General features: G+C 40.7%; 2 protein-coding genes across 4 annotated transcripts in view; one reads left to right on the top strand and one right to left on the bottom strand.

The window, feature by feature from the left end:
• The window catches only part of TDP1 (tyrosyl-DNA phosphodiesterase 1), a 184,195-nt gene extending 183,093 nt beyond the window's left edge, over window positions 1-1,102 (bottom strand). The window contains exon 1 of the mRNA XM_036769574.1: window positions 881-1,102. The gene's annotated coding sequence lies outside the window, so the exon portion shown is untranslated. The remainder of the gene's footprint in view (window positions 1-880) is intronic.
• Window positions 1,103-1,159: 57 nt separating this feature from the next.
• The window catches only part of EFCAB11 (EF-hand calcium binding domain 11), a 172,059-nt gene continuing 158,233 nt past the window's right edge, over window positions 1,160-14,985 (top strand). For 2 of the 3 annotated variants that reach the window (XM_036735948.1, XM_036735949.1), the window contains exons 1-2: window positions 1,183-1,302; window positions 2,394-2,489. In XM_036735948.1, coding sequence (XP_036591843.1) covers window positions 1,228-1,302; window positions 2,394-2,489 — 171 coding nt within the window. In that variant the 5' untranslated portion in view covers window positions 1,183-1,227. Of the gene's footprint in view, window positions 1,303-2,393; window positions 2,490-14,985 lie in introns of all 3 variants that reach the window. The other variant, XM_036735947.1, reaches the window with a different exon arrangement.

Genomic DNA, 14,985 nt, shown 5'->3' with positions numbered 1-14,985 from the left:
ACCACTCTCTTCGGGTCCTTCCCTCTTCCACACCCCCCTGGCCCTGCTCGTTTACAGCCAGCCCTGAAGAGCGAGTCCTTGTGTGCGGACAGGGCTGGGAAATTCACACCCAGCCCTAAAGAGCGAGTCCTTGTGTGCGGACAGGGCTGGGAAATTCACACCCAGCCCTAAAGAGCGAGTCCTTGTGTGCGGACAGGGCTGGGAAATTCACACCCAGCCCTAAAGAGCGAGTCCTTGTGTGTGGACAGGGCTGGGAAATTCACACCCAGCCCTAAAGAGCGAGTCCTTGTGTGCGGACAGGGCTGGGAAATTTACCCAGGCCTGAAGAGCGAGTCCTTGTGTGCGGACAGGGCTGGGAAGAGGAGTGTAGCGCACTATAACCGCTCTGAAACCTCTGTTCCTCCCGAGTCATTTCACAGGCTCAGTGCATTTGGAGGTAAGCAGAGGTCCTTAGAAATCGCTCATTTAACGAAGGAGGCTCAGAGTGGCCCAAGTGGTAGAGTGCGGATTTGAAGTGAGACCCTGCGTTTTACCCAGCTACAAACATTAATTAGGCACCAGCTAACAAACAGATTGTAAACACCTCCAGGAAGTGTATTCGCAGAGCCTACAAAGAACCCGCCACGTGCTGGGAGTTTTCTTAACACCGGTTGAAAGCCTGATTTAAACTACCCTGTACTCCAGATTTTTCCTTCCCATCTCCCAGTCAGCACATAATCCCAACTTGTGCCTACACGGGAGTTTTTAAAATACTTTTTCATGTTTTATTCACATTCTCCCCAGTCTCTGCCAAAGCGCTCCGTACAAAGGAGGAGCTCAATAGGGTCTGTTGAATGGACTCAGGCATGAAGACGCCATGCTTTACAGATTCCAAACCTACCAGATGATCTTCAGGCTCTTCCAGATCCAACAGCCGGTGGTGATTCCCCTCCCTAAACAGCAACAGGCGAGAAGGAAATAGGAGGAGCTAAGAGAAGGCACAGGCTCGCTCCCGAAGGCCGCCGGTTCGGGCTACTTTCTATTTTGCGAAGGGGCGTGGCCGAGCGAAAAGCCTGCGACCAATGGAAATGCAGACTTGAAATGACGGAAGCAGCGGTGGCCCAATAGGAAGAGCGTCAGCGTTGCTAAGCGGCGGTTGGCTTTTTTTTTTTTTTCCGCGGAGCGGGACCCGGAAGACCAAGACCCAATTCGGCTTGGCGCCTGCATCTGTGCTCTTGGCATCCTGAGATGTTCGCCGCGGCGGCCGGAGCCTGGTGCACGGGACGTGAAGTCCGGCGCTCGGATCGACTGAAGTGGGCGAAAGTAGGTGGCTCCCTCCCTTCGGGCTTGGGAGGACCATGCGGAGGGAACTTGACCTTGGATTCTGAGTGACGATGGTCCATCCCCGCCCCGAGGCAGGCCGCTGAGATGCGGGGCTTGGGAGCCAGAAAATGGGGCTCCCCTCCCAACCTTGAAGCGCAGTACCCCGAAAGTCTCTGATGTCCAGATCCTTCTGTAAAACGAGGCAGTGGGACCGGATGCCCTGTAAGGTCCCCTTCCATCTCTAAAAGCTCTCGGGCGCTCTTCCAGAATCCTCTTGACCGGCCCACCCGGCTGGATGAGCGTCAGCTCCTGGAGAGCTGGGACGGCCGCCTTTGCGCGAAACAATTAAAGGAAAAGCATTTATGACACGAATGCTGTGCTGTGTGCCAAGCATTCTGCTGTGCTCTGAGGACAGGCGTGCAAAAGCGAAGACGATCCCCGCCCTCAAGGGATTCCCTTGTAATCTGTTGGGGCGCAGCGCTCTGATCGCTGGGCCAATCGCTTAACGCCTCTAAGACTCAGTTTCCCCCTCTGTAAAACGGGAATGACAATAATCGCTCCTACCTCCCAGGGTTGTGGTGAGAACAAAGTGGATAAAATTTGTAAAGCGCTTGGCAAACTTTAGAGTGCGTATATAAATGCTAATTATTATTATTATTATTATGAAGAAGGTTACTAGGATAGTGAGCAAGGCCCATAGGGGAGTCAAGTTCCAAATAGTAACTAGTTTATTGGCTTTTTAGACACAAGGTGGCAACAGCGTACTACTTTTAAAAATTAAGTATAGAACACAATTTTTCTCCAATGCTGCTCCTAACCTTCCCCCACACCTTGAGCTTAATATAGTGCTTTGCACACAGTAGGTCCTTAATCAATATTAAATTGAATTGATCCCATCCTAATCATGAAAGGAGAGAAACTTCATTGCTAGAACTTATTAATGAAGAAAAGAGCCCTTGCACATCCCCCTTTTTCCATGGAGTTTTTGATCCCCCTTCAGAGATCAACAAAAATTCAAGACCAATTACAGAAAAATTGAAAAACCAGACACCGTTCTGTTGTTCTCACTAAATATATTTAACATTCTTTAGGTATTTGAAGCATGCGATGAAGATAAAAAAGGCTATCTAAGCAGAGAAGACTTTAAAGTTGCTGTAGTAATGCTGTTTGGGTACAAACCCACAAAGGTATTAATTTCTTATTAATACATATTTAGTGATGAAAAAGACAGCGATATTATTTTGGCTTTGCTAAAACATAGTTTACAACCTGAATCTAAGAATATCACAGATACTTAAGTACTTTTTATAGGCCTCTACACTTATTTGTCCAGGGAAGAGCTTTGCCTACCTTATTAATGATAGTCATTTACTTAAAAATTTGATATTTTTTTTAATCATCTACATTTTGTAAAATTTCTCTCTCCTTGTCCCTCTCAGAGAACAATGACGTAAAACAAAGCATAAAGAAAGAATGCAAAAAGCCTGACATTATGTTGAATGTTCTACTTCTATAGGCCCTCACATCTGCAAATAGGGATGGGGGGAGATGCCTCTTCACACACTCTTTATGGGGGCCAACTTTGGTCATTATAATTCAGGAGCATTTAGTCTCATTTGTTCTATTATTCTTTCAGTTTACATTTCTTTAGTCATCCTGTATGTGGTTTTCCTGGTTCTGCTTAATTTACTTTGAATCAGTTCATATATCTTCTCAGGCTTCTCTGGATTCATTATATTCATTGTTGCTTATAACAAAGTAACATCTCATTACATTTAAGTATCACAGCCTGTTTGGCTGTTCTCTAGTCAAAGGGTATCTACTTCCAATTCTTTGCTACCAAAAAAATGTGTTGCTATAAATATGTTTGTGTATATGGAGCCTTTCTTTTAGTCACTGATCTTCTCAAGAATCTCTGAGTAAAAAGGATGTAAGATTTTAGTCACTTTCTTTGCTTAGTTTCAGATTACTTTCCAGAACTAGATCATTTCCCACCATCACCAACATTGCACTAGTATGCTCATCTTTCCACATCCCTTCCAACATTGACTATTCCCATCTTTTGTCATTATGGGCTGTTTGCTATTGTTTTATTTTGTGTGTTTCCTTTTTTTAAACTTTAAAAAAAATTAATTGTATTTTTTGTTGCATTTTAAGCTCTTAACTGTCTCCGTCTCTCCTTTCCTCTCCACTCTGAACTAAAAAAGGCTGCCATTCGACACAGGCATGTATAACACAGACATATATGTACATATATACACATAACATATAACATAAACATATACATGACACACATATATATATATATGTAAAAACATACTACACATACTTCTATTTATCAGTTCTTTCTCCAGAGGTGGATAACATCTTCCCTCAAAGGTCCTTTGTAGTTGATTTGAACATTTGTATTACTTAGCATAGCTTAGTCATTCACAGTTATTCTTCGAACAATATTACTGTTACTGTATCCACTGTTCTCCTGGTTCTGCTCCTTTCACTTTTCATTATTTCATGCAAGTCTTTCCATGTTTTTCTACAATCAGTTTGCTCACCATTTCTTACGGCACAGTAGTATTCCATCCTAATCATACGCCGCGCCTTGTTTAGCCGTTCCCCAGTTGATGGGCGTGCCTTCAGTTTCCAGTTCTTTGCCACCACAAAGAGAGCTGATAGAAGTATTATAGAACATACAGGTTCTTTTCCTTTTCCCCCGATCACCTTGGGAAACAGACCTAATGGTGGTATTTCTGGGTTCTTTGGCACACGCAGTTTTATTACTTTTTTGAGCATAATTCCAGATTTTTCTCCAGAGCAGTAGGATCCATTCACAGTTCCACCAACAGTATATTTGCATACTTGTCTTTTTTTATGTAGTGGTTAGTAATTTACAATTCCGCTTTCGAGAACTGTTCTTATTCTTTGATCGATTATTTATGTATGGGGCATTTACTTTTTTCATTAATCGTGTGCAAAGCTGGATCAGGAGATGGAGGAAAGTACAAAAGTGTGATTTCAGTTCTCTCACCCAGATCCTTTTGGGAATACTTCATACTACAATAGTCTAGAATTCTTAACTGTTTCATTAAGCTACATCTGTGTGTGTGTGTGTGTGCGCGCGCGCGCATGTGTCTACACATGCTATACATTCATATGTATGTGTATACATATGCACACACATACATATGAATACACACACACACACACACACACATATATATCACTTTGTCATATGTAGGGAGTAGTTTCATTAATTTAAGTGTAAAAGTGAAATTGAATGCCTCACTAATGATCCAGTTTTTAGTATTATAGTTTTCACTACTTTGAAGATAGGTGTGGTTACAACCCTTTGTTGACATAGATGACATACCCTTTCTAATTGAGTGTTTCATCTTCAAGAGTTATCTTGGCTTAAAAAAAAAAATCACCTTTTTCTGGCCATCATAGTGATAGGCCTGTCTGAACCCAGCATCCTGATTTCTACTTCAGTGTTCTTTCTACTGTCAGTCCATTAATCAACAAGCATTTTATTATGTACTAGGTGCTGTATTAGACCCTGGATACAAATATAAAAATAAGACAGTTTTCTCCCCCTAGGAGCATATATTCTATTACTAATACATAAGGCAGCCTCCCTAGTAAAATTATCTTTTACTCTATATAGTTCAGTGATCTCTATACTTTTTTGATCAAACACTCTTATCAGTGTAAATGTTTATAAAATGTACTGTGTGTGTATATATAAAGTATATCCATGTGCTACTACATCGATAATTATATATATTACAAAATTTACACAGAAATAGAAATTTTGAAAGTAATAAAATAATATTTAATCCCTGAGTCAATGAGGAGGAACTGGAGTTTGCTCAGTAAATGAGTGATTGGCCAGACCATGATTAGGAAGATTACTTTGAGAGGTATTTGCCAGACAGATTAGAGAAGGAAGAAATATGAAGCGGGGAGGTCAGTTAGAAGGCTGGTGTTCTAGTCCGGGTAAGAGGTAGAGAGACCTGAACTAGAGTGGGGCTTTGTCAATTATCAAGCATTTATTAAGCACTTAATATGTGCCAGGTGCTGAGCTAAGTTCTTAGGACACAAAATAAAGCAAAAACATGGCTCCTGCCCTCAGAGAACTCACATTCTTTTTTTTTATTTTTTTATTTGTTTGTTTGTTTTTGCTTTTTGGCAGGGCAATTAGGGTTAAGTGACTTGCCCAAGGTCACACGGCTAGTACATGTGTCAAGTGTCTGAGGTCGGATTTGAACTCAGGTCCTCCTGACTCCAGGGCTGGTGCTCTACTCACTGCGCCACCTAGCTGCCCCGAACTCACATTCTAATTGGAAAAAAACACATGTAAAAAGTTGTACATACAAGATATGTTATTGTTTGTGGTGTTTAGTTGTGTCTGACTGTTCATAACCCCTTTTGTCTGTTTTCTTGGCAAAGATGATGGAGTGGTTTGCCATTTCCTTCTCCCAGTCATTTTATAGGTGAGGAAACTGAGGCAAACAGGGTTAAGTGACTTACCCAGGGTCATACAGCTACTCCTACACCTAGCAGTGTTAAAAAATAGAAGATAATCTCAAAGAGAAGGCCCTGGGAGAAAAGGAAGGGACAGAGGGTTATGAAGAGAGCAGAACCAGAAAAGGCTTCTTGTAGAGTGTGGGATTTGAGCTGAGTCTTCAGGTAAGCCAGGAAGGCTGGGTAAAGAGGGAGAGCATGGCAGGGGTGGGGAGGTATGTGGAGAAGAACCAGGAAGATAGCCGGTGAAAAGCACATTGTTGAGAGATGATGTGTTTTGTGCAAGGAAGAAGAAGAAGAAGGCCATTCATTGTGGATGGATCACTGGACGGGAGCAGAATATAAGAAAACTGGAAAGGTTGGAAATGGCCAGATGGTGAAGGCCTTTGAAAGCCAAAATGAAGATTTTATATTTGGTCCTGGAGGTATATGGAACCACTAGAGTTTACTGAGTTGAGGTAGAGGGTCGGGAGGGGAATGTAACATGCTTGGACACATGCTTTAGGAAAGACACTTTGGCAGATGGGTGGAAGATGGGTTGGTATGGGGAGGCAGAGAGACCATCTAGAATGCTACTGCAGTAATCCTGATGAGCAGCGTCTACACCAGGGAGGTGGCAGTGTGAATAGCCAGAAGGGGACATAGATGATAACTTGTGAAGGTAGATTGTCAGTGTGGGGTGTGAGTGATAGATAAAGGATGACTCTGAGGTTGGCAGTCTGGGTCTCTGGGAGGATAGTGACGCCCTCGACAGTAACAAAGAAGTTCAGAAGAGGGGAATGTTTTTGGGGAAAGATAATAAGTTCTGTTTCGGACATGTTGAGTTTGAGATGGCTACAGAACATCTGATCTGAGATGTCCAAAAGGCAAGAGGCATCACAAAAAGTAAGGTGAGATTGGAGCTAAGGAGGGCAGCCAGGGCTGGCTATTTAGATATAAATATGCAAATGGGAATCACTTGCACAGAGATGATAATTAAACCCATGGGAGCTGATGAGAGCATCGAACAAGGCAGTTTAGAGGGAAAAGGGAATATACTCTCTTCTCTCCTTTGATACTGCCCCTACCTCTTCGCAGGTCCTCATCACCTCCCACCTGGACTATTTAAATAGCCAAGATGGTTTTTATTCATGTAAATGACAGTAAGGAAGATGTGTTACTAGCTGCTTTGCCGTTGCACCCTAAGGACCACTGAAACTTTCATATGACTTGCAGCTGGAACCTTTTATACATGTTCTCACTCCCTTTTCAAATGTGAGCTTCTTGAGGGCAGGGACTTTCTTGTTTTTCTATTTGTTTCCTGAGCACTCATCATAGTGCTTTTCACACTATAAGTGCTTAATAAATACTTTTCCTTTCATTAAAAAAAAAAAAAGGAGCTAGAGTTGGCTTCAAAGCCAGGAAAACCTGGGTTTTACTTAACTTGTCCTCATCTCTGACAGATAACAACTGTGTGACCCTAGACAAGTCACTTAACTCTTGTAACTGTAAGAATACAAGTTGCCAAGCAGTTGCCTAACTACAGTGTTGAGGGGGTGGTGAGGAGTTTGTGGGGGATTCCTTACTGAGAGTTCCATAATTTAAGGACTCCTTACAAGTCCTTAACCAAGACACACAGACAAACCGAAAATGATTTTTCTCCCTTGAATTCTATTTCTGAATTCTCTATGTTCTGTTTCATTAATTTATTTTTCTATATTTTCCGAGTACAAGACAGCTTTTTTAGTTATCATTTTGTAGTATATTCTGAAATCTTAAAGGATAAGTCCCCCTTCACTCATTTTTCCTTTGATATTATCACCTACTTTTCCATTTAAAATTTTTATGACATCTAATTCTACTAAATAACCTATTGGTATTTTGATTCATGCTGCTTTAAGTGTGTAAATTAGTTTGGGAATGATTAGCATTTTTATTGTAGTGCTTGAAGGTAGTTTTTGAGTTACTTAGGAGAAGCAATAATATTGGTAAGATTCCATTTTGTAATAGCAGTGGCCATACTTCTGCTAATACCAGACTGACGTCTGATGTCTCATCTTGACCAAATGAAACCAGATTGAGCTGATTTCTCCACCTTTAGTTAGTTCTCTATCAGTTGAGTTCTGAGTTTCATGCAGGGATTTGTGCTATAAGTACATGTTTCATTGCTCTCTTCTGTTCAGTTTTAAATTCTTTGGTTTTGAGAATAGATATTAGTCCAAGAAAACATGAAAATTGTAGCCCTTAAAAAGCACCTTTTAATGACAGAGAAAATGTAGCGGCTATTAGTTGTGGGAAGGTCAAGCATTTCAAGAATCAAGCCCACAGCGAAACAGGGAAAAGTGAGCCAAAAGACAAAAGTGCAAAGGAAAACAGAAAACAACCCCAGAAGCAACAAACTCTGTTCTTCCTCATCTGTCACTCAGGTGCCTTCTGTGACTACCTCCTCCTTTACGCTGCCTCACCTGATGAAGTGGCCTTACACTAACCACGGCCTTCTTCCTTACCCTCTATTTAATTCGAGTGATCCCATTCCATCCCTTCTGTCATCCCCACTGTCTCACTTATTTTCAGTCTCTCCCTCTCTACTGGCTTATTCTCTATTATCTACAAACATGGCCCTGCCTCTTCCATCCTCAGAAAACCCTCCCTTGATTCTTCCATACCCATGATCATCTTGTATCTCTTGCCCTTTGTGGCTAAACTTGAAGATATCATCTATCACAGGTGCCTTTGCTTTCTCTCTCCATCCTGCCTTCTTATCTCCTTGCATTCTGTCTTTCAACTTGATTGTTCTACTGATAGTGCTGTCTCCAAGGATACCAGCCGTCCCTCTTAGCTGCCAGAGCTAGTGGCCTCCTCTCCCTCCTCATTCTCCTCAACCTCTGCAGCCTTTGGCACTGTTGATCATTCTCTCCTTGACACTCTCTAGGTTTTTGGGACATCGCTCTCCCCTGGTTCTCCTCCAATCTGACTGCTTACCCTTGGACTCCATTGCTGGATCCTCATCCAGATAATACCCTCTCACCTTAGGTGTTCCACAGGGTTCTGTCCTGCGCCCTCTTCTCTTCTCCCTCTGTACTACTTCCTTGGTGATCTCAGTAGCTCCCATGGATTTAGTTACCATCTTTATGCTGATGATTCTCAAATCTCTGACCTTTGATGTCCTGTCTCCAGCTGCGTATCAGACATCTCTAACTGGATGTCCAGTAGACATCTTAAACTTAACATGTCCAAAACAGATCTCATTATCTTTCCCCCTACCCTCCCCACCTCCTGCCTTCCGCAGTCCCTGTAATAAAACAAATTATCCAGCAGGCTTCTAACTGTCTGACCATAGCAATACATATGTAGTTACCAGAGAGAGAAGCACCAACATCTGGGTTTTCAAAGCCAGGGGACTCCCTTAACGGCTACCCATCTGGCCAAATCACACAAACACTCTTCCAGTGACTGAGCCCCCAAAGCAAAATGCTAACCTCAGAGTATATATACTGTTTCCAATCAAGGACTCTTGATTCAATCAAAGACTCTTGATTCAAATAAAGGCAAGACTCAATCAAAGGTACTTGATTGCCTTAGTACAGAGAAGCACTCCAAAAGAAAAAACAGCAAAAGTCCCACTTTGCTTGCCATTACAGTCCCTCAGACCCACAGCCTAGGTGTCATCCTTGACTCCTCCCTATCTCGCACCTCCCATATCTAAGCTGTTGCCAAGGCCTGTCCATTTTACCTTTACACCATCCCTCAAATTCTTCACCTTCTTTCCTCTTACACTACCACCCCTCTGATGTAGGCCCTCGTCACCTTGTGCCTGGATTATTACAATAGCCTCATAGTGGCTCTGCCTGCCCCAACTCTCTCCCCACTCCAGTCTGTCCTCCATTCAGCCACCAAAGTGCAGGTTTAACCATGTCACCCCCACAATAAACTGCAGTCTCTCCCTGTCACCTCCAGGATCAAATGCAAAAAATCCTCTGGCATTCAAAGTCCATTATAACCTAGCTCCCTCATACCTCTCCAGTCGTCTTAAACCTTACTCCTCAACACATACTCTTCAATCCATTGACACTGGTCTCCTTGCTGTTTAGTGAACAAGATAGTCCATCTTCCGTTAAGTCCCGGCTAAAATCCCGTCTTCTACAGGAAGCCTTTTCCAAGCCCTTTTAATTCTAGTGCCTTCTTTTCCTTAAATATTTCTTATTTATCCTGTACATGGTTGGTTTGTACATATTTGTTTGCTTGTCTCCCATTAGATTGTGAGCCCCTTGTAGGCAGGGGATGTCTTTTGCCTCTTTTTATATCCCAGGTACTTAGTACAGTACCTGGTACATAGTAGGTGCTTAATAAATGTTTTTGACTGACAAACTTGCTGTGAAACAATCAAATTAATCCTCAGATAACAAGCAAAGACCTTCACAAGGACCAGATTTATGGAAATTCCCAGAGATCCAGTACTGTCCTGCAGCCCTGCACCATGTCACACATCACAAAAGGTTAAGATATGTTCCCAAGAGGCAGAGACAAATATACTTCAGTGGCCTAGAAACTTGCCTTCTTTAAATTAAAAGCCTATGGGCTATAATCAAGGCTAGAGTTGGAAAAATAGGCTGTTCATCAAATGTATGCTTGATAATTATCCAGTGTGCTAAGTGTGGTTTCAAGATGAAGAATTAAAGAATGTATTTCAAAACCTTGTGTACTCAGTGCAAAATTATGTAAAACAAATGATTGCAGAAAAAGGAGGTCATACTGCATATTAAATTTTTAAATATGTAAAGTTGTGTAAGGTTTATCTTATAAATGTAAATTTAGTTTACTTTGTCCCAGTTAATTTGCAAACCACTCTAGCTAAATATGAACAGAGGGAAACCCTCCATTTTTGTATTATTTTGTTGATTTCATTTTGATGCTCTACTGTATTCTATTTGTGCATATTTTATTTAATATTTTACCTAGATATCCTTTAGTGATGTTAAAGAGGCATATGGGAGGGGCAGTGGACAGGGTGCTAGATTTGGGAGTCAGAAAGACCTTGGTTCATACTTAACCTCTAGCAATTATTGGTGATTATGAATGTGATTGTCTTACTTAGGAGTAATAACAAATATAGCTTGCTTTTTACATGCGTTTCCTCATTTGCAGCTTACCACAACTGCATGATATTATTGGTACTTTAGGTATTTTTATCCTTGTTTAACAGGTGAGATAATAAGCTCGGGGAAATTAAATGTCTTGCCTGAAGCCATTGGAAAATATGGGAGGGGTCTTCCCTGACTCCAAATGCAACATTTCTCCCTATATCATGCTACCTCTCATCTGAATCTCATTTGCCTAATAGAAATAATCAGGTAAACCTACTGTCTTTCTTTAGTTTGGGGGCTCCCGATTGGTAAGCATTCACCTTAACTTTTCATGGACTCAGACTTCCATGCAACTTCCCACCATCTCCAAACAAAGGAAGAAAACAAGCACTTACTAAATTCCTACTATGTGCCAGGCCCTCTGCTCAGCGTTGGGGATACAGAGTTGAAATGAAGGGCTGGAGCAAAGTTTATTATGCTTGAGATGAAGTGAAGAGGGCAGGGGTGGTAATCATGATCTCAGACAAAGCAAAAGCAAAAATAAACCTAACTGAAAGAGATAATTAATGAAAGTACCACAGACAGTGAAGTAATATTAAAACAATTTACAGCAAGTTTCTCTGATAAAGACCTTATTTCTCAAATGTATAGGGAATCAAATAAAATTTGTAAAAATAAGAGCCATTCCCCGTTTGATAAATGGTCAAACAATATGAACAGGCAGTTTTCAGAAGAAGAAACCAAAGTCATAGGAAAAATGGTTTAAATCACTCTTGGTAAGAGAAAGGCAAATTAAAACGACTCTCAGGTACCACCTCACTCCTGTCAGAACTTACAAATGCTAGAGGGAATGAGGGAAAGTGGGTGCATTAATGCGCTGTTGGTGGACCTGTGAACTGGTCCAATCATTCTGGAGAACGATCTGGAACTACACCCAAAGGACTATAAGACTGTCTACCCTTTGACCCAGCAGTACCACCGCTAGGCGTGTACCCCAGAGAGATCAAAGAAAAAGGAAAAGGACCTATTTGTACAAAAGTATTTATATCAGCTCATTTGGTGCTGACAAAGGATTGGAAATTGATACTCATCGGTTGGGGAATCAGCTAAAGAAGATGGAGCATTATGATTGTGATGGAGCACTGTTGTGTTATAAGTGATGAGGGGTTTCAAAAAAAAACATGGCAAGACCCATATGAACTGATGCGAAGTGAAGTGAGAAGAACCAAGAGGATAGTGTGCACATTAACAGCAATGTTGTAGTGATGATCGATTATGAAAGACTTGGCTACTCTGATTGATACAGTGATCCAGGATAATTCTGAAGGACTCATGCTAAAAAAAAATGCTGTCAACCACCAGAGAGAGAGAACTGATGAACTCTGAGTGCAAATCGAAGTATAATTTTCTCCCTTTTTCTTTCTTTTTTGCTATATGGCTAGTATGGAACTATGTCTTGCATGATTTTACAAGTACAATTGATATCATATTGCTTGCCTTCTCAGTGAATGCGGAAGGTGATAGGAGGGAAAGAGAATCTGGAACTCAACATTTTAAAAGAAAACAATTAAAAATGGAAGCTCCTTAAGGCAGGGACTGTTTTTGCTTTATCTTGTATCCCTAGCACTTAGCTCAGTGCCTGGCATGTAGTAAGCATTTAATAAATGTTTGTTGATTAATATTTTTAAAAGTAACCTACTATGGACTGTATCTTTATCACCTTAAAATTCACTAAAAGATATAGAGAACAAAAAAAAATAAGCTTTTTAAAATCTAGCTTTCATTTCTCCTGTGATTTTGTGTTGGTTGGTTGGTTGATTGGTTTTTTAAATTCTCTATAACCTCTTTTGTTTGACCTTTGATTTTATTAACAATGATAATTCTGGCTTATTTTTTTTCAATGCCAGTATCTTGAATTGTTTCTTTTTCCACCCGCATTGCTTCTGGGATAGAGTGCTAAGGGATAGTATCCTAATGGATAGAGCACCAGGCCTGGAGTCAGGATAACCTGACTTCAAACCTGGCCTCAGACACTTCCTAGCTGTGTACCCTGGGCAAGTTTCTTAATCCTGCTTGCCTCAGTTTCCTCATCTGTTAAATAAGCTGGAGAAGGAAATGGCAAAACAATCCAGTGTCTTTGCCAAGAAAGAGTTGGACAAGACTGAACAACAGTGTAGTGCCTGTTACATGGTAGGCACTTAGGAAATACCGTTTGACTGATGACCAAATGGTGCTTTAACTGCAGCATTGTATTATATATGTGTGTATATGTATGCAAATGTACATATAATTTTAATGGTATCACTACATTTCATCATTTTGATTACTTCCTATATTGATTATTTTTATTTTACTGTAGGTTTTTTAAAAGCTATTTCTCTTTCCTTTCTGTTGCTTTTTCATGGTTATGTGAGAAGGCTGGCTCCCTTCAAAGCTCTTTGTCTATCAGCTTGATAAACCAGGCCTTTCTTCATTCAATTATTGTGCCTCGTTTGGGTTGTTTGCTTTGTTTATAAAATTAACCACATTCTCACATATATGATATTCATTCAGAGACTATTGCAAATTCAGAAGGCTAAGTAAGTGTTGCGTAATGGGTTGAAATATTCATTGCAGAGGGAGAAGTTTAAATGTTATTAGGGTTCAAATAACTTAAAAATAAACATTCTGGAGTACATATTTTAAAAGTTTGCTTTAAAGGAGGCTCTTCTCTTAAAGAAATGCCAAACTGAATTGATGACTTTGCCATTCACTGTTGAAGGATCTGGTATAAATTAGTCACAAATAATAAAGAATGAGTAACATAAGAAATAGTATAGTGAAAAGAAGCCTGGCTTTGGAGTTGGAATTTGGGTTCAGATTTCAGATCTGTTATTAGCTATGGAACTCTAGAAGGTTATTTTATCCTCTACACTGAAGTTTTCTCACCTATAAAATGAGGGGGTCATATTTCCATGATCCCTTTTAAGCTTTAAATCTTAAGATCATGAACATGGTCCTTTATGTTGTACCTAAAAAAGTTGCTTCTTCAGTTATTCTCTGCCCTCTGCATTGGTACCTCACCTTTGTACCAAATCACATAGTGAAGCAGTGATGGGATTGGCAGATAGAAATATAATTATTTTGAAACATGATTTTTACCCCATCTCAAAAACCTCAAAATGAAGAAAATATAGCATTCTAAAGTGCAGTTGGGAGGAGAAGAAAAAAATTGGAAATATCTCCATACAATTAAGGGAGGGCCAAACTGTCTAAATCTCCCACATATCCTAACCACCCCACTTAGCACCCTGGGCACAACCAGCACAAATAACCTCATGGGCTTGTGTTTTGAACTTCAGCTGAAGTAGCTTTTACCTTTTCCAGGCACATGAACAAAGGAAACACACATATGAATAGGGAACCCCATCCTCCAAGAATCTCCAAAGGGCCTAGCCAACTAGCAGAGGGGGAACTTCACTGAAAAACCTTACTATAGTCCGTCCTCTCTCTGTGAAATTTAAGCAGGGCTTGGTACTGCCCAATTTAATAAGGATGAGACACCCCACCAACTAGGCTTCAGAGTCTGTGCAGGAAAAAAATGAGCCAACTGTGGGAGGAGGAGGGTCCAAACAATGATCTTGAGTTAAAGTAACAGGAATAGAAGGAGAAAAAGTACAAGAAAGAGAGCCCGGTGTAGCCCAACTACAGTTATCCCTTCCACATCTCGACTCTCCCTATCACAATTTCAATATAGCATAAGCTGGCATGAGAAATTGAATGGGAGTTTTGTGGAAGCCACAGGCAACATGCAAAGGCTAGCAGACAATACGGAAAAAGTTTAGAAACTCAGATATATAGATATATATGTGTGTGTGTGTGTGTGTGTGTGTGTGTGTGTGTGTGTGTGTGTATGTGTTTACACACACACATAGTATTATCTAATATATATTTTATATAATATCAACATATTGATATTTAATGCCATAATATTTAATGCCATAATAATTCAGACTTCTCTGGTATGAAGGGAGGGCCAAAAAATTTTACATGGATTTTCCAGCTTGCGGGGCACTGTGTCCCTAATCCCTGAGATATGGAAGGGATAACTACCAGTTTT

Source organism: Trichosurus vulpecula, chromosome 8 (genome assembly GCF_011100635.1).
Source record: "Trichosurus vulpecula isolate mTriVul1 chromosome 8, mTriVul1.pri, whole genome shotgun sequence".
NCBI lineage: Eukaryota > Metazoa > Chordata > Mammalia > Diprotodontia > Phalangeridae > Trichosurus > Trichosurus vulpecula.
This window is presented reverse-complemented; position numbering and strand designations above follow the sequence as displayed.